Source organism: Python bivittatus, unplaced genomic scaffold, assembly GCF_059951505.1.
Source record: "Python bivittatus isolate LINGU-HERP-01145 unplaced genomic scaffold, Pbiv_v1 ctg000980_np1212, whole genome shotgun sequence".
Lineage (NCBI taxonomy): Eukaryota > Metazoa > Chordata > Lepidosauria > Squamata > Pythonidae > Python > Python bivittatus.
The window spans coordinates 52,701,519-52,724,189 of NW_028277125.1; the positions used below are offsets into that span (position 1 = coordinate 52,701,519).

At 35.4% G+C, this 22,671-nt stretch overlaps 2 protein-coding genes across 7 annotated transcripts in view; one reads left to right on the forward strand and one right to left on the reverse strand.

Moving 5' to 3' along the window:
- Positions 1 to 8,411, forward strand: part of HABP2 (hyaluronan binding protein 2) — a 41,153-nt gene extending 32,742 nt beyond the window's left edge. For both annotated transcript variants that reach the window (XM_025170551.2, XM_025170552.2), the window contains 4 exons: positions 451 to 593; positions 1,783 to 1,917; positions 5,031 to 5,176; positions 7,564 to 8,411. In XM_025170551.2, coding sequence (XP_025026319.1) covers positions 451 to 593; positions 1,783 to 1,917; positions 5,031 to 5,176; positions 7,564 to 7,740 — 601 coding nt within the window. In that variant the 3' untranslated portion in view covers positions 7,741 to 8,411. The remainder of the gene's footprint in view (positions 1 to 450; positions 594 to 1,782; positions 1,918 to 5,030; positions 5,177 to 7,563) is intronic.
- A 154-nt stretch (positions 8,412 to 8,565) lies between these two features.
- The window catches only part of NRAP (nebulin related anchoring protein), a 114,193-nt gene continuing 100,087 nt past the window's right edge, over positions 8,566 to 22,671 (reverse strand). For all 5 annotated transcript variants that reach the window (XM_088131989.1, XM_088131986.1, XM_088131988.1 and 2 more), the window contains 9 exons: positions 21,941 to 22,048; positions 20,371 to 20,682; positions 19,320 to 19,424; positions 18,161 to 18,259; positions 17,167 to 17,271; positions 12,468 to 12,575; positions 11,042 to 11,353; positions 9,760 to 9,912; positions 8,566 to 9,041 (listed from right to left, as the gene is read on the reverse strand). In XM_088131989.1, the coding sequence (XP_087988115.1) occupies positions 8,943 to 9,041; positions 9,760 to 9,912; positions 11,042 to 11,353; positions 12,468 to 12,575; positions 17,167 to 17,271; positions 18,161 to 18,259; positions 19,320 to 19,424; positions 20,371 to 20,682; positions 21,941 to 22,048 (1,401 nt within the window). In that variant the 3' untranslated portion in view covers positions 8,566 to 8,942. The remainder of the gene's footprint in view (positions 9,042 to 9,759; positions 9,913 to 11,041; positions 11,354 to 12,467; positions 12,576 to 17,166; positions 17,272 to 18,160; positions 18,260 to 19,319; positions 19,425 to 20,370; positions 20,683 to 21,940; positions 22,049 to 22,671) is intronic.

The following is a 22,671-nucleotide window of genomic DNA, read 5'->3' on the forward strand; positions in this document are numbered from 1 at the left end:
GCAGCAGGAGTCAGGTGGGGGAAGTAGCCATGTCAAGCTGGAGGACAAATCAGAGTGTGCCATGATGCCTTTTCAACTCAGGATTCTGACACATAGCCTTATCTCTTTTATACATGATTGTATATCTCACCATTCTAATGCTAATACACTACTCAGGGCAGTTATATAAGATTCAGGGAGATACCACCAGTCTTTTGCCTCTGGCTTAAAATGTTTAGTCCAATCTTGACTTTAAGCTGTATTATTTATAATTTGGCAATTGATAGAGTTGTGTGTTATAATGCTTTTGTTATTTGTAACTAAGGTTGCACTCTTCTTATATAGGGATTAATCTATTAGAAACAATTTCTGTGATGATGCATTCAGATGAATTAAGTGCAGTTCTCTGTAACTTATGAAGTGTCTCACAGTTATGACTGACCTTTGAGAATGGGCTGTTTTCTTTCATAGGACAGAAGCGCACAACCTCCAGGTGTCCCTTGGAGAACAGAATCTCAATAGGAAAGAGTATCATGAACAGAAGTTTGATGTAGACAAGGTCATTAAACACGGACACTATACAGAGCGGGATGGCATCCCATACAATGATATTGGCAAGTTCCTATTTTGTGTCATGGGTTATGGATAAATCCAAATCATTGCCATTAGGAAGCAAGAAAGGAACTTTGGATGAACAGTAACTATGTCCACTGGTGCAGGCTAAATACTGAGAAGATAAAACACTGAGCTAAGCCATAATGCAAACAATTAATAGAGGTGGCAAATTCATCTCCAAAAATTTTAGAAAACAATATGTGATATTTATTTAGTCATAAATACATTTATTGCTTTTATTGCTTTATTTTTAAACCAAAGTTTATTTATTTATTGTATTGCTTTTAAAATAATAACAGAAAAAGAAAAAAGGAACAAAACACAAAGATAATCATGACAGGGGAAAAAACCACATAACAAGTGCTTTAAAAAAAAGTAAAAGAAAAAAACCCCAAGAGAAATAAGAAAAAAAGAAAACAAACAAACAAACAAACAAATACAATGAAATAGTCCTATATTTCATTGTACTTCTCCATACAAAGTCTATGTCTATAGGCAATCTGTAGGTGGCAAGTGTAATCAGGTCTTCGATCCATTGAATAACTGGGGTCATAGATTTATCTTTCCAATGCTACAATATCAACCTTTTAGCCACAGTAAGGGCAGGGAGAATCCATTCACAATGTCCAGTTGTCAGATGCTATATACTAGGTATGTCCAGTAATTCAAGAGAATATTATCCCCTGAAAACTTAGTAAGTATAGAACATTGTAAAAACATGTGTTTTAAAGAAGCATTATCCTTAGACAGTCCTTTTCTATACAAACATAGTGGAGTCCAAGAAATTCTAAATATTATTTTTTGTAGTATAAGTCATAATTTAAGGTCCATTCACACTCTTGCTATAGAAGTTAAGACACTCTCCCATTGTGTAGGCAATATAGGAACCTCTAATTCTTTATGCCACTCATTTCTTAGCATCTGCATATTTTTAAACCAAAGTTAGAAGTTAAGTCTTTTAGAGATGATTTTGTTAATTTAAGCATATAAAAACCACCTTAATGATATGGATTGGAAGATATCTAGAAAAGTCAACAAATGCTGAGCTCTGTCCCAGTGAAATTAGTGAAAAACGCTAGCACTTTTCATGAGCAGAAATCTCATCAGCAAATTTAAAGTTACAATGCAATTCAGTGGCTATATAATTAGCTGTGCCTTAAAATACTATATTTTGTTCTCTTTTTGTAGCTTTACTGAAATTGAAACCAACTGATGGCCACTGTGCAGTGGAAACAAGTTACGTCAAATCGGTGTGCTTGCCTGGTTTTACATTTCCTGATAACACAGAATGTTACATATCAGGTTGGGGAGAAACAGAAACAAGTAAGCTATAGCAATTAGAGCAAATAATTCTAACTAACATAGAGACAGGATCTGAATTGATATGTGTTAGCTCCATACAAATCATTCAACTAGGATCTTCTCTGTGAACAATATCTCCCTCTGCATTTTCACCCTTAAGCTCTAAAACAGCCACAGCCACTTGAAGGCTCAGGAGAGCTGCTTTGGTGTTCTCCCAAAGTCATCTGAGATACACAAAAGTCACTTCTGCCAAGATAGCCAGTGAAGGAAAGTGGCAAAGTCCTGCACATATTGAGACAATAAAGAAATAAGTCCACTTGGTAATTAGCTTTTCAGTTGACAAACTCCCAAGGGAATTTTAACTTTGTTAATTCTGTTTAATGGAGATAAAGTCAATCAGCTTAAAATATGCTGGCTGGGGGATTGTGGGGATTGTAAATGGAGGGCACTTGATTGGGAAGATTGGTTTATAGCTGATTATTAAGCTAGGATCAATTCTAGTCTTCCATTACTGCCTCTGTCAGGACAAAAAAGTGATTTGCACTTTTCAAATTTATTTCATCATAAATTTACTACACCAAAATGATTATTTTTATTGGGCCAGGACTTTTGTAAATCATAAAAAGATTATCTTAAAAATATTGTTATATGAAAGGGCATAAAGAGGAGTAACATATATGAAATCAGGCCCAATGAAATGCATTCCTACTAGTTTCATGTGAAAATCTGACAAAATGAGGAATGGATGCGGACTGTGCAGAAAGTCACAAGTTAATGAAATTACAGCCATATTTTCAGTCCCCAAATTTTTGTAGTATAGAAGAGGCAGGAAGCAGGCAGTCTTCATCTTTCTTCTCAATATGTTGAGGTTGCCTTTTAAGGAACTAAACATTCCCAAGATTTATGAGCAATGGGTCAACCTCATAAATAGCCATGTTGAAATGAGAACTACAAGTCCCATCACACCTTCATTGATTTTGGGGTCTCTTGATTGAACCAGTATTCAGTTGTTTGTTACGTGGAGCCCTGATATGTGTGGGTAAAAAAAAAGTTGACTCATTTTATGTTAACATGAGAAGCACATGGGACTGATGTCATAGAAGGCTGCGTATTTCAGGAATACCCTTTTTTAGAAGGTTCCATGTTTTTTCTCATTTAAATGGGATGGCCGATTATGCCAGAATGTTCTCCAACTTTTTTTTTTTTTTAAGTATCATAAGAAGGACTGTAAAAGATGCTCCAGGTTAAGCCATTATCACCCATCAATCATTATTTCTGCAGAATATGTCAATCAGTAGACAAAGCAATATGAATTATGATTTCAGAACTTGCACCCTGCATTTCAAAGTGAGGCACTATTTAAAAATTATTTTTGCTGAAGATTCAGTAGGTGGAAATCTGGAGCATAAATACAACTAAATGTTTAGGCTACAGTTTTCTTCAAACTTAACTTCATTTCCGTTACATTCAATTCATCTTGATTTGATTCAAAGAATCAAAACAGTAAATGTGTCTATTATTGTGAGTCATAACTAAGGAAAAAAACCAAGCAAATGAAATATTTTCTAGCCTATTCACTGGGATAAGCAGCATCTATATTTCTAGATACATGTTAAAAATGAACTGCAAAATCTATTCAAGTTCTAAACCTCTGTGATGTAGTGTAAAATTCTTTGAAAGAAAGAAATCATTCTTCCTTTTAAAAATAAGTTAATGAAAGCCTTCTGAAAAATTTTTCATTTTTCAGTTAATGAATTGCTATAATATTGCAGATGGACAATATGTCAATCACATTGCCAAAGTACACTGATGTCTTAAGAGTAAATAACCCAAAAGAGTGTGTGTGTGTGAGTGTGTGTGTGTGTGTGTATTTGATTTGATTCCTACAGAAAATAAGGAGCATCTGGTATGAAGATTTTATAGATTATGTGCTGATGATATGAGTTAACAAAACATAGTTCTTCTGGTCAACAAGAGGAAGCTATCACAGTCCATGAGCACCATAATCCATTATGATGCCATAATGTCACTAATTTTTATCATATTTTGTTTCTGTCCAAACATGTCACATTTACTTAAAGCAAGGAGCTATATACCAAGGGTTCCCTGTGAGTTTCAGAGCTGAACTAAGATTTGAACTTTGTTATATATATCGACTAATATACATAAATACATCCATTGCAACATACTAGATGTTTGATATCATAACATGCCAGGCCAAACATCTAATTTAAACCTTGAATGCTAAATTAAATACCTGGATCTAAAGTGTTTATTTCATGACTTAAAGAATTCCATACAAGGATCTTTTCTGTTCAGAAAAGTCTTTGATGGGAATAAAATTCATTGTCTTTACCTTCGGCTTTCTACTTGATGACATTTATCTGCAAATTACAGGTTAATAATAATAATTAGTGCAGATCCTAATCAAAATTGCATGCTAACAGACAGAATTTTATTGAATATTCTATTTCCCAGATCTCCTTAATGTACATTTCAATGACTCCTAATTGTGCACACTGTCTAAATAGCAACTGCTGTTGGTTCTTCTGAAATCTGTTTTCTATTTGAGTCATTTATGTACAGTAGCAAGTATGGACTTTAATATGGGTTATAGAAATAATTTATAATCTTGGCACAAGGACATCAGTACTGCCCACAGGAAGGCACAATTCTGTAAGTACCTGACAATTATTGATGTAATGAATCAATACAATTTGACTTAGTTTGTCCTATTTTTTATCTTGAAAGCCTAATAGGCTAGACATTTTGTGATTAATATCTTCTTGACCTAATATAGCATGTATCTGCAAATGCAATAACTATGTTATTAAAATGTTAAACTCAACCATAAGTTAGATTTTGTTAGCTTTCATTTGCCCCCCCCTCCCTCCCTCCTTTCTTTTTCTTTCTTTCTTTCTTTCTTTCTTTCTTTCTTTCTTTCTTTCTTTCTTTCTTTCTTTCTTTCTTTCTTTCTTTCTTTCTTTCTTTCTTTTTCTTCTCTTTCTCTTTCTCTTTCTTGAAACTTTAGTTAAATTCAGTATTTTTACCAATTGCATTTTACACCCAGACACAAATCTACAGAGAGAAGATGGAAAATAAGTGTCCTTATTTTTCCGTTATTCATCCTGTAGGTGAATCATCTCATCAGCTGTTAGATGCCAGAGTAAAACTGATTTCCCAGAGGCAGTGTAATGCACCAAATGCATATAATTACAGATTGGTGGATAGCATGTTTTGTGCTGGAAGTCTTCAGAGAACAAGAGCCGATACTTGTCAGGTTTGTTGCTTTTTGGTATCTGAACACTAATTTCTCTTCAAACAAAATGTAAACAGAGCAATGTCTGGCAAGGTACTGCCTACGTAACTGCTCCTCATATCAGATAACATTACCCCAACTTCCTTCCTTTCAGCATAATACAAAAGGCATATACTTAAAATTAACAGTAGGTCCTCTAATGGCAAGCAAGCCTCTGGAAGATTCAGAAGATGACTGAGTACAAGCTATGGAAACTTGGGAATTTTATCATTTATAAAATTGCTCACAATTTATCTCATTCACATGATCCACAATTTTCTTTTTACAAAAGCACCCAGTTCATTGTCCTTGACTGGATATAGGCTCTTCTACATATACATCATGGAGAAACATATACATCATGGAGATGGCAAAGGAGCATGACAAGGCTGCATACTCTCCCCTTATTTATTCAACCTATATGTGGAATATATATTAAGGGAAGCTGGATTTGAAGAAGATGAATGTGGTTTTAAAATTGGAGGGAGAAGCATCAATAACCCATGTTACATTGATGTCATTACCCTGATAGCCAAAAATGCAAAGGATCTAGAAGCCCTAGTACAGGTAATTCCCAGTTTAAGAACAAGTTCTGTTCCCAAGGTCTGTCCTTAAGTCAAATTTGTACGTAAACCAGAATAGTATTATTAGATAATATTGTATAAGTATTGTTGTGTAATGATCTCGAACCATTGTGTATTTAACTTGAATTTTGCTACAATAGGCCCCATTCTTAACTATGGGTCATCTTCAATCTGGGCATTCTTAACCCGGGACTACCTATACTAAAAGTCAAAGAACACAGTAAAAAAATGGGACTAAAATTAAATATAAAGAAGACCAAATTAATGACAGGTAGAACCAGCCTTAGAATTGACAATGAAAATATCAAAGTGGTGGATAGCTTCTGCCTTTTAAGATCAACAAACTACTTTTATGTATTTTTTTCTTCTTTTTGTAATCAATTTTTTAATTAATAAATAAATAGGATCAACCATAAACAGTAAAGGAACAACCAGTCAAGAAATATGCTGAAGACTAGCACTCAGTACAGCAGCCATGAAGTCCTTGGAAAAGATAGTCAAATGCCATGATGTGTCTATACCTACAAAGATCTGAATAGTACAAGCCATGGAATTCCCTGTGACACTCTATGCAAGTGAAAGTTGGACTTTAAAGAAGCAGGATAAAAAGAGCATTTATGCTTTTGAACTTTGGTGTTGGTGAAGTCTCTGGACAGCCAAGAAAACAAAATGATGAATTATTGAACAAATCAAACTAGAGTTCTCACTTGAGCAAAATAACCAGGCTCAAATTATCCTACTTTGGATACATTATGCGAAGACCCAGCTCTCTGGAAAAGAAGAAAACAGAAGAAGATGACCAGCAGCAAGGTGGATGGACTCAGTTACAGAGGCAATGAGTGCACCGTTGGGAGACGTGAAAGAACAGGTTATGGATAAATCATCTTGGAGAAAATCAATGTATGTGGTCGCAAGGAGTCAAAAACAACTTCATGGCACATAATCAATCAATCAATCAATCAGTCACATATACATGGCATTGAATAAAGGCATTATTGACTTATTCATTTATCAAAGTAAGACATGGTGACAGATTTTAAAAGCAAAATAATGCAAGTTAATAACATTGAAAAATATAAAATTTAATGAAATTTAATGACAGCATTAAAATTCATGATACCTCCTATGATTCAATATATGTCAGGGTTCTTAGTATGAAGGGTATTTTGCTAATTAGCAAATATTGGCACTATAATCCTGTAAGTATCTATTCAAAAGCCAATTTCATTATTTCAGTTTAAAGAAAAAACCCAGGCTAAGGAATAAGGTGACACACCTTCATCTTATGAAGAGACTATATATGGCCTGGCCTGCTTTTTAATGTTTTGTAATGATAATTGTATTATTTTAAGATTTTTTAAAGGTATTTTGAAAACTTGTAGGCTAAGCATGTGTATATATTGCATGCATACATACACACTTGACTGTATCTAATAGTTATTTCCAGGAGCATTAAACTCTAAACATTACTATATATAAATTTAAATTACAATACATAATTAATGCTGCACTGCATTATATAACATTTGGTGATATATAAACATATTTCAAAGATATTTTGATCCAGATAACCTTCTAAAACTAAATTCATACTTTGAGCATGCCTTTAAAACCAGTACTTTTGGATTTCAAAAAAATTCATTAACTTACTTAATCCATGACTATTGCCTTACCCTTGCCATTAGTATATTGAAAAAAATATAATTCTTCTGGATCAAGTATAAAATTTTAGTGTTAATTTTGTTTGTTGCCAATGTTAATTGTCATTTTTATTTTTTTCATTAGGGCGATTCAGGAGGTCCTCTAACATGTGTTAAAAATGGAACTTACTACATTTATGGAATTGTGAGCTGGGGAGATCAATGTGGATTAAAAAATAAACCAGGAGTTTATACTCGGGTGACAGAATTTCTCAACTGGATTAGAACAAAAATTAAACACGAGTCCAATTTTCACAACTAAGAATGGTAGACATGAAGACAAAAAGAATGGTAGGTCAAGTAATTCATCCTTTTAAAAATTCCATCCTTTTCTCTCTTCTATTTCAGCATTAAAGTATTTTGAGTCAAATTTCTACACAGAAATGTAAGCTGTACTACCTTAATAGTATTTTGGCTTGAATTCACTTGCTTATATAATGGCCCAGGTAAATATGCAACTCTACGCTGAAAGCAATACACAAAAGTTATGTTTTTTATTGTTATATTTTTATCATCTGAGGCATTCAGGATAGTAAACACAAACCCTTCTTAACCTTCATAATTAAAACTAGTTGGATTGAGAATTATCTGTGCAGAAGACCTTAATCTGTTTAGTGGGTAAATCAGAATATAAATTCAGAAACCAGGAGGAATGCTGTCCAAATAAACTACAAATGTTATATGAACACATCATTTGATTCAGGAGAACCTATTTATATTTGCTTTCAGTTACCCAGTATTTCCTTCTCATTCATTTCTTCAAACACTGATTGAATGATAATAAACCTCCAATATCAGTAATCACATATGACCAGGCCAGCTGAAGATCAAATGATATGTTATGGTATTTATGTACTGAACAGCTTGCAGTAAAGGATGATGTGGGGTCCTGATCTAGACTGTGACTTCTGCACAGATGGGAGATTAAACCTTTTTCTCTAGCCACTGCATTTCTAATCTTTTTCTCTTCTATTTCTTACTCAGGATTTTTTTTTAAAAAGGAAGGAGGCAAAAGTGCTCACTGGCATGAATCTAATTCAGCCACAAAGGAATTCAGAAAATGAACATCATTAACAAATCAACAAAATAACTGTACACTTTTTGGAAAGTGATTCCACTGATTTATTTTCAATACAAATATATTTTTTTTCTTTCAGCAAATCATGGTTCATATATTTTTAGTACAAAGCTGAGCCTGCCAGTCATCTAGTACTAATCTAATTTGCTGTCATAAATACTACATTATATAATACATACTTTAAAAAATCAAGTACAGCTTTTCATGCAAAAATATAAAGTTCAACATTAAATGATTCTTTTAGAATTAGCAAAGTTTTTTTTTGGTAATAACTATTTCTGAGTGGTGCACTACTCTGCTTCTCAGAAGACTAGAATAGCTACATGATTTTGAGAGCAAACTGAAAAATATATGCATTTTCTTTAGACAGATGTCTATGTTTCTGTTCATTTCTTAATTAGTTTCATTTTTCTTCTCTTCATTTGCAGAATCTCTGCTGCATCAGGATTCAACTGGACTTGTTGGGATCCTTCTGCTGTCTTCTCCTGCAATCACAATAGATTTAGAATGTCATCTCCTGACAAAGACTATTGTGTCATTCTCATTTGTTACAATTATATTGAACAATATCTCATATTCTAAGTAGCAGAAACAATATCCTAAAGCTGCCTTTCTAGGGTTGGGTACTTTGGCTATATAAAATTATATAGTGTAGATCCACAGCTTGGTTATTCCAAATTTCTTCCAGATCTTCAGATTCTTCTTCAGATAATCCACAGATCTTTATGACTGTAATAAAGATTATTCAAATAGTGATTTAGGTAGCAACCCAAACCAGCTGAAATGTTGAGATGTTCACAGGCCTATGGTATAAGTTCAGCTGTCTTGTTTCCAATAGTAGTTTAAGGGACAATCCAAATGCATATTGGGACAGACTTGGCTCAACAGATTCAAAGCCCAGATATGACCCTGGATCAGAACCCTTCACTGTAACTATGCCTAAAGCTTGCACAACTAATTTTCCTACCACTGGATTTAAAGGAACTGCATTCCATGGCCATTTGTCTTCCCACTTCCTTTACAATGGCTCGGTGGCAGAGGCTGGACCATCAGATACATCAGATACATCAGATGTGCCTTAGTTCTAGAACTCATAATGAATTATCAGCTGCTAACAGTACTTTGAAACTTAAAATGGCGAATTCCAGCAAATCAGTACTTTTGCCCCTCACTCCTGTTTGGGTTACCTATCCATTCACTTACATAGTCTGGATCATACTGATTCAGAGTTTCTTGAGATTCCATTTCCTGAGCATATGCCAGCTCTGCAGCTCTTCTGGCCATTTCCACTCTGTAAGAACCTGGAGGAGTCCAGCCAATACCTCTGATCCAATTCAAATCAGATTTGTATTTGACCTAGAAAACAAAATACAATACTAATCTCAAGGATCTTTCCAAGAATGTAACACTTGAAATCAGATGAAGCAAAACTGTATATATACTAAAGGGCTAAAAAAGAAAATGGCCACCCGAGGAAGCAGATGCTAATAGGCAAGGACAGGTAAAGGAGTAATGCAACCTATTCTGTGCCATCCTAGTGTTCTCCAAAATTGGGTGCTGTGGAGCCCTCCCATCTTAGAGAGTTAAGATTAAATTGTGCTTATATACAGAATAGGAAGACCGATACCATCTTTTCTTTGCTTCAGCGACTGAAGAGGCTTGAGTTTCTTCTTCGCATGGCAAACATGACTCGATTATTAACAAAAACCCACTCACATTATACAATATAAGAAAATAGTTGCCAAAGCAGAAGGGATTGGTGGTATGTTGGCAAGACTCAGGATGTCAAAATTTATAAGTCTTTTCTTTCTTCCCCTTTTCCAAAGTGAATATATAATAACTGTTATTGTTGAGAAAAATGTTGGAAATGTGGAGCAGTGACTAGATCTATTGGAAATCCAAACAATAGTGGAATATCTATAGCTATCTTTCAGTCTTTTTGTAACTCTCCACTTCCAACAATAGCAGCTCACAGATCCATTGGAGGAATTGGATTTCTTTAGAGAAACCTTTTCTGCTTTCTTCATGGACTGGCAAAATTGAAGGAACTTCCTGTTTTTAGTGGTACTTTTTTTTTTTCTTTCCTAACATGCATTAGTGTGTGCGTGTGTGGGTGTGTGTATGTGTATGTATGCATGTGCATATATTCTTCCACAAGTGAATTATTCCCACAATCTTCTTTCCTCTACACATGAGCATGGTATCACATCACGTGCATGGTATCACATCATGTGGACAACTCTCCCACCAACTGCACCTTTTAGTGCATTTTCTGTCTAAGCCTTCCTAAACCTGGTGTATTAGTTGGGCATTATGGAAGTTGAAATCCAGCACATTAGAATGGCACAATATTATGGGAAAAAAACTATTAGTGACTCCTTTTTAAGGCTAAACTGCTAACAATATAGACATCAAATTTGGATTTGAAAATGCGTATTCTGAATAGACATATCCTTGCCTAGACCATAGATCCTAACATACTTACATCACTTTGGAGTCCGTAGGCTTGCTTGGCATGCCTGAGATTCAGCTGCTCCGGGTCACAGGTATATTGATGCAGGTGCTGCCTGTAGTTGACATCACTTATCAGTTGTTGACTTTTCTTTGCATGGATAAATCCTGGCTGATCAGCTTGACTTCTGAATTGCGCTCTGTTTCTAAAATAATCCCTTTTATATTGGTTGTCACTTTGGAGGTGGCCCATCTTCAGGAAGTGTCTCATTTTAGGATCATCATGCACATTGCAAAATCCAATCTGGTGACCCCTTTCCCTCAGGAAGGCTTCTTTGTATCTGAACTACACAGTGTTGAGAGAGAGGAATGTTTATTTCATTACAGAATCATATGGAAGCATACTGTCACATAATTTCATATTGTGCCATATCATTTTACAGGTACATGCTGTGGCCTATATGCATAAATGCTAAATCATGGTACTGCGTGCTAACTATTTTGTTGAAATTGTTTTTGGATTGGGAACATTTCATTATAGTTGAAGAATATACGTGTGTAGAAAGCATAGATTCAAGACAATAATTACACACATAGGGCAATTAAAAATAAAACTCTAGGGTAAGCTCTTCCGGAGTTATCAGAGCATCCAGAGTCCTGCCAGCATATATGGCTACAGCAGGAGTGGCCAATCTTTTTCAGCAGGGAACCATTCTCTGACTTTGTGCCTTGCACAGGTTATACAGCCCATTATGTTACATTACCACTAAGTGGATGGGCCCAAATTTTAGGAAGATTAAAGGGAAAAGGGAATTTAAGGTTTTAAGGGGTATATTTTAAGGCTCTGAAGGCTTAAGGCATTAGTTTCGATCCTTAAAACTCTTCACAAATCCATTAAATAGAACAAAATGGGCCAAAATAATTGTGCCTTTTACAGGGAAAGCACATGCACCCTAATGTCCTCTCTCTGGACAACAGCAAGAAGTGTTAATTTCTCACTTAATTTTCTCATGATGTTTCCCCTTGTATTGACTGATTGAATGAATGAATACAGTATATTTAAACTAATGGGAAATAAAATACAGCCTCAGTCTGACATATATGAACTATGCCTGAAACAGTTACTCTGAGTTCCAGGTGTGCACTTATATTTTTCTGTATTGCACTCTTACTCTCTAGCAATCTCTGGTCTGAAAGGGTATGAATAGCAGTATTTGGTGAAACAAACTCCATGAAATAAAAGGATGCTAAGTATTTCCACAGTATATTAATAATGATTTTCCATATGCAGTTCAATGGGAGATACATGAATGCTAATATATGGGGCTGTTCTTATTGTGGGTTCCTTATGGCATGGAAAACAAGTTCTTTCCTTTAAATATATAGAAAAATCATGGATGACGTGCTAAGGCAGAAATGCCTTTAAGTGCCATGAGATTACATATCGGAATGTTTCATACATCACTGGCAATTTCTCTAGATGCTTTAGCTGTCTGAAAAGGGATGGCATCCAATCTGAAATCATAACCAGCTGCCCGTGTTTCCTCCCAAGATGTTTTATATAGTTTCTGCATTGAAAAATGGAAAAGCAAAGAAAAAAAAATCAATTCATCTTATTTACATATCTGTTGTGGCTTTATTAATCAATATTTGATTCTATGACAATCATTTATTTATGACTCAAAGACTGGCATGCATTCTTTCACTTTTTCACCTATAAAATACAATGTCCTATTTGGAAAGAGTCACAAATGTCATAATTAGAGTTTGCTTTGATGCATTAGACACATCAATATTGCATTGACATTGCCCCTATTCTGTCTTTTGAAACATTTAGCAGTAGCATTTTGGGTTTTACAGCAGAGACATTTCAGTGGTACATTTCCACTATGTATAACTTCAAACATTTTTAATACTTTCTGTGCTGTCTCCAAACCCTGCTGGTTTCATCAACCTATCTAAAACTGTGAGATGCTTTATAAGATACTGGATATGATTAAGGCATGAGCTAAATTCAAATTATAAAGAGAACATAGCTGTATGTGGGGATGCTGCTGAACACATGGATGCCTTCACACTAGGTCAGCTCTTCATGTGTTCAGCTGCATTGCCACATAGCTCAGGGATCTCAACTCAAACCATCACTAGGACCATGTGAACTGTCATTCCTTACCTTGAGAGCTGCAACACCGAAGCCTTCTAAGCAAGTATTAGAGCTAATCCATTCAGTTCTCTATTTGTTGAACTCAGGGCCAGCTTTAGGCTGATGCCGAGGAGGCAGTGACAATTTAATGCCAAAGCTTAAAGGGCACCAATGCATCTTCTCCTTCTGAATCCTTTTAAAATGCAAATCCTGTAGCTAAGGGTGCCATATACCCTCGACCTGGCACTGGATGGATTACAATTCTATCATCCCCACCCACCATATAGTATAAAACTTAGACCTGTTCAAATCCATTTCTGCTTGCAAATGAAATGACTAGTTCAAGTATTTTTCTTAAATGTAATTCTAAGTTTTAGAAATCTGCACTGAACACTTGCATACCCATATGGACATGCCCTACCACTATTTCCTGATAGTGACTTCCTGTTTTGGGGCAAGAATCCCTTTGTTCCACATACTCTTTAAATATATTTTTAATTAGGAATTTTAATTACAGTAGTAAAAACTAATGCAAACTAAACTTAGAGAAAGAAAATAGAAGGGAAAGAAAGAATAAAAGGTTCAGGAAAAAAGAAAAAGAAAAAAGAAAAAGAAAAGAAAGAATAGAATAAAGAAAAAGAAAAGTAATATATAAAGAAGTGACTTCCAACCTTCATCACAACAAGTATAAACAAATTTAATAACTCTTCACCCCTTTTAAGGTTAAACAGATATTTCTTCATCCCATATCCTATCCCTTATCTATAAACAAATCCATAAAACATCAGCTTTTCAACCCTGGTGTCAGCAAAAAGTCCATAAAGGGTTGCCAGAACATTTTAAAAAAATGTCTTATTTTAACTTTGATCAAATAAACCAACCTTATATTCCTTCCTTTTATTTCTAAGTCTTAATCTTTAATTTAATCAAATATTGTCATAAAATTTGATTTCTCTTCAGTTATTCTTTATTCCATCGCACAATTCTTCTTTATCCCTTCTCCTTTAATATTATAACATTTTGTTATAACATTTTGTGTCATTTTGTAAGTCCCAGTATTAACTGACATCAGGCTTGTACTTTTTTTTTCTTCTGTTTAAAATCTTTAGTCCCGTCTAGTGTCCAGTTTCTAAAATCATCATTTATCTTTTGTTATGACTTACCATAATCAGGATAGCCAAAATAAGTCTGTTTCCCACAAGAAGTTGTTTATTTTTTATAGTTAATTCCAAAAACTTATACTAAAAGTCAATATTCCAAATTTATCTGAACCTTAATCCATTTATAACTTTCTTAGATCAAAATCTTATTTAGCCTTTTGCTGTTTATTTCAAATTCTTTAAGTTCTTAAGCTTGTAATTAATTTTTCTTTTGTTCAGAGTGGAAAATAAACTCAACCAATGAAGATTTTCCAAACTTGTCATTCCAAAGGTCTCTAATAGCTTTAAGTTAGTTAATAAGCAATTTCCAAAAGTAATTAGAAAGTGAGGTTTGAGAACTTAGTTGTGACCCAGATGGCTGATCCCATCGTCTCCCAGTGCTCAAACCCACAGAAAACCACTGTCCTGTGGTCTCCTTGTGAGGAGCAGCTGTCCAGAGCACATGTGGATGCTCTTCCATCCTCTCCTTATTCGGAGAGGTTCCTTGGTCTTTGTCACAGTTGTCAGCCCTGCTTTTGCAGAGCCATCTTCAGTTCACTATACCTCCCCTGGAAGTCCACTTTATTACACATTACACATCTCAAGTGCTTAACTCAGATTGAGAAAGGATGGTGAGAAACCTTCAATTTCTAACAAGCCAAGATTTATAGGAAATAGGCTAGGGATTATCATGCTTCTAAAGCCTTAGAAAGGAGGAGCTGCTGCAGTAGTGCATAGCAGAGTAAGCCTAACCCTGGTTCGAGCTGTGATGATCTTGCTTGCTTGCCCTCCCACACTGTCTCAGGTGGAGGGGATGTCCCTCATAGGGTGGTGCCAGGGTCTGCCATGGCAGGGTCCATATGACCGGTTCAGGGTGATGACCCAGGACTAGCTCTGGTAGAAGCAGTGTGGGAAGGTGCCTTCACTACACTCTAGATGGTCTGGGTGAAAAGCCATCCGCTGCATACTTAGCTCCAATAACCCCTAGAGATTATTGCACAGCCATCACCTTAGCTATCTGGGTTCATTTAGCTATGATTGCACCTTGATGCAAAGCTAGGCATGCAACCTCAACAAGCTCCTCCCAGATGTGGAGCCACACTATCTTCTTACTTAAGGGAGGAGATTTAGTGCCTGGTCAAGTTCAGTAAGCTGCTGCCTTACTTCCAGTGGCAGTTCTGGTGTGTTGTGAGTAAGGCACTTTCTACTGTTCTGGCTTTTGCTTTCCATACCATACCAAATAACCTAGAAGGCTTCAGACTCTGAGTTTGAGACCCATGAACCAGGTAGAGATTGGGATCCACATGGTGGCTCTATCTGATTTCAATCTCAAAAGTTCATATCATGGTACTTCTGGTTAGGGTTCACTTCATCAATGTCCTACCAGAGAGGAAATTCTCAGGGTTGGAGCTCCCATCCAAATATAATATTGAGCAGATTAATTGTAGCACCTTAAGCACTGATACTGGGGTTGACTCTTCCATTACAACTAGAGGCAGCAGACTAGCTTTAGAGGCAGTAGAACATGGACTATATGGTACACAGCTCTCTCCTCTCACACTTTGCTGCTGCCTTCCCACATCTGTTGCCTGAGATAACTACTCACTTTTTCCTGAATTTGTCCTGCACCTACCTTCTCAGATTACTTAGATTCCTGTAAAACTTTTATATAATCTGTGGTAAATTAATGTGGCATCCATGTTTTTGGACATGCCCAAAATTCTAACCAATTTTGTTCCTATTTGGTCAGTAGTATCCTTGTTTGAGCGAAAATGATACGGAACACAAGCAAGAATGCATCCAAACATTAAAAAAGATGGCCTTTTAAAAAAGCAATTTAGATAAATCTGCAGATTTATTTGAAGAAATCGTATTAGAAGAATTTGACATTCCCTCCTTCAGTGCGGATTAAATCCAAATCTAGAACTTTTTCTCAAGTTCTAGTCATTTCTCATTTCCCTGCCCCATTTCTCTCTCCTTTTCTTTCTTTTAAAACTGCAAATCTTTGGCCTTGCTGTTGCAGTTCATTCTTAACACAGGTCCTTTGATTTGAAACCCCATGCATCATTTTACTTTATCACAGTTTGCACAGTTTTTGCACTCATCCTCGCACATTACATTCATTTGATTTATGGCTATCTTTGCAGCTTTACAAATACCAACATGTTTTTTTTCTCTCTCTCTCTCTCTGTGCTGTGAGGTCAGTCTCCCTCAACAGCTTTCTGTGTGTGGCATCTGATCCAATTGTGTATCTACCAAAAGCAGTTTCATTTTTAATGAGATGCCCCCAACTCCTCCACCTCCTCATGCACTCACTGGCTGTTTCAGTTCAGATACATGCTGATCCATTTGAATGGTCTGAGAAGAAACGGAACATACCAGACATACAACTGTGCCATTCATCTGGGCATGGCAATGCCGCTCTAACTGCATGAGCAATATAGCTCTCTTATTCTTTTCTTCTAACATGAGAGGAAAGGGTTGCCAATGTACAATGCAAAATGTGCTACCTGCTTCTACTTCTTTGTGTGTTGGAGCAGCCTTTCCAGCATTGTCCTCTGCTATTTTTATATTCCAGTAATTGATTAAATGGATCACTTTATGGATTTATTTGCTTATCTTTTTTTCCACATTAATATGCATATTTAATTGCCCACCAATGAAACATGGGCTGTACATTGTTACAGAACTTTATAATCTGTAAAACTAGACTATGGCATTTAATGGCAGGCAGCAATATTCTTTTACCTGTAGTCTTGTTTCAAAATTATATTACCTCCAAATAGCTTGAACAATGTCTATAGCAGAAGTAATGTTGATCATATCTATATTGATTTATGGAATTAACCTCCCGAATGAAAAGGAACAATTACTTACATCACTGATGTGGAGCGCATTGAGGCGTGCCCTTATGAGGTCGGGGCGGTCAGGGGGCAGAGTGTATCTGTGCATGTTGTCCAAACACCCAGCCCGGTATAGCCGCTGTTACGACAAACAATATTTAGTGTAGTTTCACACTATCTAAAATGCTATTTTCCCCAAGAAGTTCAGTGCACAATGCACATAACACCAACTTACACCTATGCTTATACTTGCCCTAGGCAAAGCATTATTTCCACTAGAAAAAACAAAACACATCTCTATTTTGTTCCAGCAAAAAATCTACAGGCTAAATCAGAAGTTGCTATCTGGAAAATCTTTGTCACTGCACAAAACATGGACTATGTCAATTTATAGGACTTTTCTGTATTTCTACTGGTAATAAATCCCTATGAGATATTTCAAATACCTCTATCTCTTCAGAACTCAGAATGTTCTACAATAGAAGTACCAGAAGGCAAACTCATGACTACCAGTAGATCTCTGAAAAATCTGTGATAATTTGAGATCTGCTCACTTCCGAATGTTAACAAAATAACTAAGCTGTAAACCTGCCTGAAACAACATAGGACATTTAGGATCAGCAGGATTGATCATCTATCTAACTATCATCTGTCTGTCTGTCTGTCTATCATTGCGGTGGAAAGACTATGAGCTTCATTCACTTCTGATGCTCAGAACAAATTCTTGGGCTGAGAAGTAATGAATTCTAAATGTGGATCTTCTGCAGTACACCCTGGTTGATAGATTTCAATGTTGTAGTAAAAAAGCCTAAAGTCCAATATATAAACTTGGGATAAGTTAATACCTTTGGAAGTTCATAAACAAAATATTATGCCACTGTTATTTTCTGCAATTTACTATATGTTTGACAGCCAACAACAATCAGCTATTTGTAGCTATAATATTTGTTCTAATGTCATGGTTGTGACATTCTATAAGGTTGAGGGCTATTACTTATGACCTACAATATCATAAATGCTTATCTTACTTCATTGCATTGAAGGTAACTATTTTTAGCATGGATGAAGTCCAGCGAGTCTGTAACTGTGGTGAACTTCAGACTATTTGGTTTCTGACGATATTTTGTCTGCAAGTAGAATAAAGGACAATAATTACAAACCATAATAAAGAAGATTCCATACAAATGATGTCATTTATACACATAACATTTTCATTATAAGTTCAGTGTAGTCTAATGGATTCTGTGTGTATAATATAGCTGTCAACACCACCAGGTAGACCAGACCAGGAATCAAGTCCACAGGAAAACTAAAACTACTTTTACTGAGATTGGCTAAAATAACAGAACCTTTCAAATCTGATTGTGCTGTGCCTCCTCCCCTTCTTATACCCATGTGATTTAGGGAGGTGTCTGAGCCATTCCACATCCTTCCTCTTGTTTTGGACTTAAGCCATCTATTTTTCTCTTCATTGTTTTGGTAACGGAACTGGCCTATCTCTGTCAATATCATTTTTCTTCCTCTCTACAACAGCATTTCTTAAAAAAAAATACATAATTAAAAATAGAGATAAAATTTGCTCTCTGTTGGTTAGCTAGGTTCCAGAAATGGTTTGTCAAACAGAAGCATGATGTATTTGGATCTAGAAACTACTATTTTTTATGATGATGATGATGATGATGATGATGATGATGATGATGATGATGATGATGATGATGTAGTGCAGTAAATAAGCATGAAGAAAACCTTTTTAGTGCTTACTTTTACTGGATTACTAACTGGTAAGACTAAATATATTATGGCAGTGATGTATGCGCAAAACAAAAAAAAATTGCTAAAACCTATGGTTGCAAATAAACGTATGAAACTAAAACTGAAACAAAACAAAATCCTATATAAACATAAATTGCATTCAGAATGTCTCATCTTTGTCTTTCTGGATTCCAAACTACAATATAAGGTTTTTTGCTTGTAAATTAGTTATATTGATATAAGGATGAATTTCTGCTTTTTACTATTAATTGCAAGTATGCCCTTTTCAAAACTTTAGGTCTCCTCTGGTATTGGTAATATATGACCTCTGTACAGGCTTCCATATCAAAAGAAAGTACAGTGCTACATTTGTAAGGAATCCTGATGGCAAACAAATCTTATGGATGTACAATCCCATGAAAGAGTCAGCAATACCTCACTGATGAGTTCTCCAGCCTTCTTCACATTTTCTATATGAGGGGATCTCAGAGGTGCCCAGCCAACCCCCCTCATGAAGTTCAGGTCTGATTTGTATGAAAACTATCAAATAAAAACAAAACCAAAATGTGAGAAAGTATAATGTGATATGATCCCTGATTTATATTCACATTTGAATGTTTATAATTTCTGAGACCCTGAGACAATATTTTTTTTTTTTTGCATTCATCTTTTCCTTTTGGAATAAATATTAAATAACTGACAGATTTAGGAAAGATGCTTAGCTAAATGGATACATTTTGAAATATGCTGCTTTAAACATTGCCCAGCTACACAACCACCTTTGTCAGAGGATGCTCAGTAAACATTCTTCAATGAGTATAACTAGGTATATTGTCTTTTATACAAATGTTAAAAGGATACTATAAAATTTAGGGTGTGAAGCAGCCCTTAGTTGACAGACTAACTGAAACAAGTTTTACCAGTTCATTCTGTTTGTAACCTAAAACAGAAATTTGCTTTGCTTTGGTATATTAGCTATGCTTAGTGAAGAATCCAAGAGTGATTCTCCAATGTTATCATTAGCTTTCATTGAAAAGATCCAACTGGCTGAACTCCTTTAAATTGTGTTCTAAACATACATATTTGAGTTTGAAATGTTCCATCATATGCACAATGAAGTAAGAAAAACAGGAACTGACAAGCTTTTGCTTTGATTTAGGCTAAAGTTCCAGTCAATAGCACTTCTTGTAGTACTAGTTGATGCCAACATCCTATTAAATCTAAATTTAATTAACAAATTCCTCCAGCATAACTTCTGAATAACATTCTGAACTCAATAATAAACCATATCCTTCAGAATGTGCAGGTGCAGGCAGGTTTAATAGGCATAACTTTATACTAAATAGCCTATTTATTTATTTAATAAAATTAGCAATACTTAATTTGATTAAGTATTAATCCTAAACCATTTCATTGTTTGTGGTCCAAGATTAGTTGTCAGGGTGTCACACTATTCTTACCACTGACATTCAAGCATATGCAGTACCTCACTCTGCAGCAAATGAACTCTTTTGGCCCACTTCATCCTCAAGTCTTCAGGGAGCACTGTGTACTCATGCAATCTTTTCCTGTAGTCCTGGTCGCTGATGAGATTCTGGGCTTTTCTAGCATGAACTAGGTTAACCATATCCATAGGAAGACTGTACTGAGAACAGATATTTCTGGAGCCTTTCTTGTATTCCTGTTCACTCTGTAACTTAGCAGCATGCAAGCAATGTAGCAGATTAGTATCATCCAGAATGCTTCTGGCACCAATGTGCTTCCCTCTCTCTGAAACAAAGTTGTGTTTGTACTGTAGCTGTGATGGAAAAGAAAACAGGATTTAGCTTGCATCCCTACATCTGTGATGCTTTAAAAAGTAAGCTTTATGTCTATATAAAGAAATGGAAAGTGTTCACTACAGTGAACTATTCAATACATGAGAGAGCTATCACATATTTTATCGGTGTTGTGCTTCTATTCACTTTTCATCTTTCACATGTCAAAAACCTGGCTCTGATCAGCACATGCCAAGAGAAATTTTATTGTTTGAACACAGGACTCTATATGTGTCTACTGAAAAAAGTGAGATATGGTAGTACATCCTTTTCAACTCAATGGTTAAGTATTTGAAGGATTTGCTGCTAGGCCAGGAAGGCTGGCCAATGAGACCAGATGAATATGAAGTGAAGCATTATACAGGGGGAGAGCATCTGCATCTTCTTCATATGTACACTGCAGTGTCAATGTTTCACCTGTAGCATCAAAGAGATAACATGTTCATAACCATATCTCAGCATGACTCAGGCTATGCCTTGTTTATCTGAAAGTTATATAGCCAAAATACTTATTCCTATCCAAAAGTTGCTATATTTAAAAATAGCCTGGAATATATAAAATTGCCTAGACAAATGTTACTTGCAAGGAGTCACTGGGGACTGAAAAAAATAGTTCAACATATTGAATTCTCCCAATAACCAAAGAGAGGAAATCTATATTACTTATAGATTGTATGGGTTCCACTGATTCTTTGGACAGTGTTGCTCACTGTGAGACAGTGAAAGTTTGAGTGTTGTTCACTGTGACCTTATTACTTGATTTGGGGGGGGGGGAGGCATTTTTTTTTCCAGGAAAGTTAAGAACTTAATTCCCATACAAAAAGTATTGGGCTTCTAAAAGCAGAAATCAATATATTAATACTGTCAAATGTAAATGTAAATCTCTCTTCATTATCCTTAGCTGTTTTATAGGAATACCCAAGGAAATAAATGGATTCTCTATTTACATGGATAGATATTATTTTGGATGTTCTGGGTAAATCAGAACTGAGCATCCAGAGTTATTTTTCTTCCCCCTATTCCCATTGTAGGAGCTTTAGCCCTGCTTTGTTTCTGATTAACAGTGACTTTTTTTTAATTCACACAAAGAATCTCATTCATAAGTAATATATTCTGTCTTACATCCTTGTCTCACATGATTATGGGACTGCTTTAATTCAGTAAAATCTGCTTTATACAATGTATTACATGAAGTTAACAAAAATTAGGCAAGATGGAAGGCTGCATAATTCAACTCACATCACTGGCAATTTCTCGGGAGGCCTTGGCAGTCTGGAAAGGGATGGCTTCCATTGTCAGCTTATAACCCTGAGCACGGAGATTATGCCAAGATTCCCTGTATTTTGCCTAAAGTGGAAATGGCAACTTTAGATTTCTTGGTTAAATTTTCAACAGTTGGTTAATTTTAAATCAACAAAAGGAACTTGTTTTGATCATAGCACAGGGTTTTCAAAATATCTCACATAGTTTTTTTATCACTTGTATAAATATGCCTCTTCAAATCAAATACAATAAAAACAATGCAATAAACATGGCAAATGGTAAATAATCTTTATATGAATTGTCTAATTTGTACAGATGTACAATATAAGAGATAATTATGTCTATAAACTACCATGAGCCACATCCAGAACTTATATTAGATTTGGACAGAAATTTTCACCCATATCATTTTTGCATGCATTTATTCATACTCTGGATTCTTTCTATTGCCACATTAATTTAGGAAGGAAAAGAAGGTGTAAGATTCAGTGTAGATAGTACTTCTACCCAAATATTAACATCCCATAATAACTGCAATCATTATAACAATCTCACCAAAGAGTATTTAACTCTGAAAATGTACTTCATTGGAACCAACGCCAGTATAAAGACCATTTTCAATAAAAAGTAAAAGGTAATACGGACAATTTAGTTGCAGCAATGCCAATGAATTAAGATGTGGGGATAATAGATGCAGTAAGGGAATT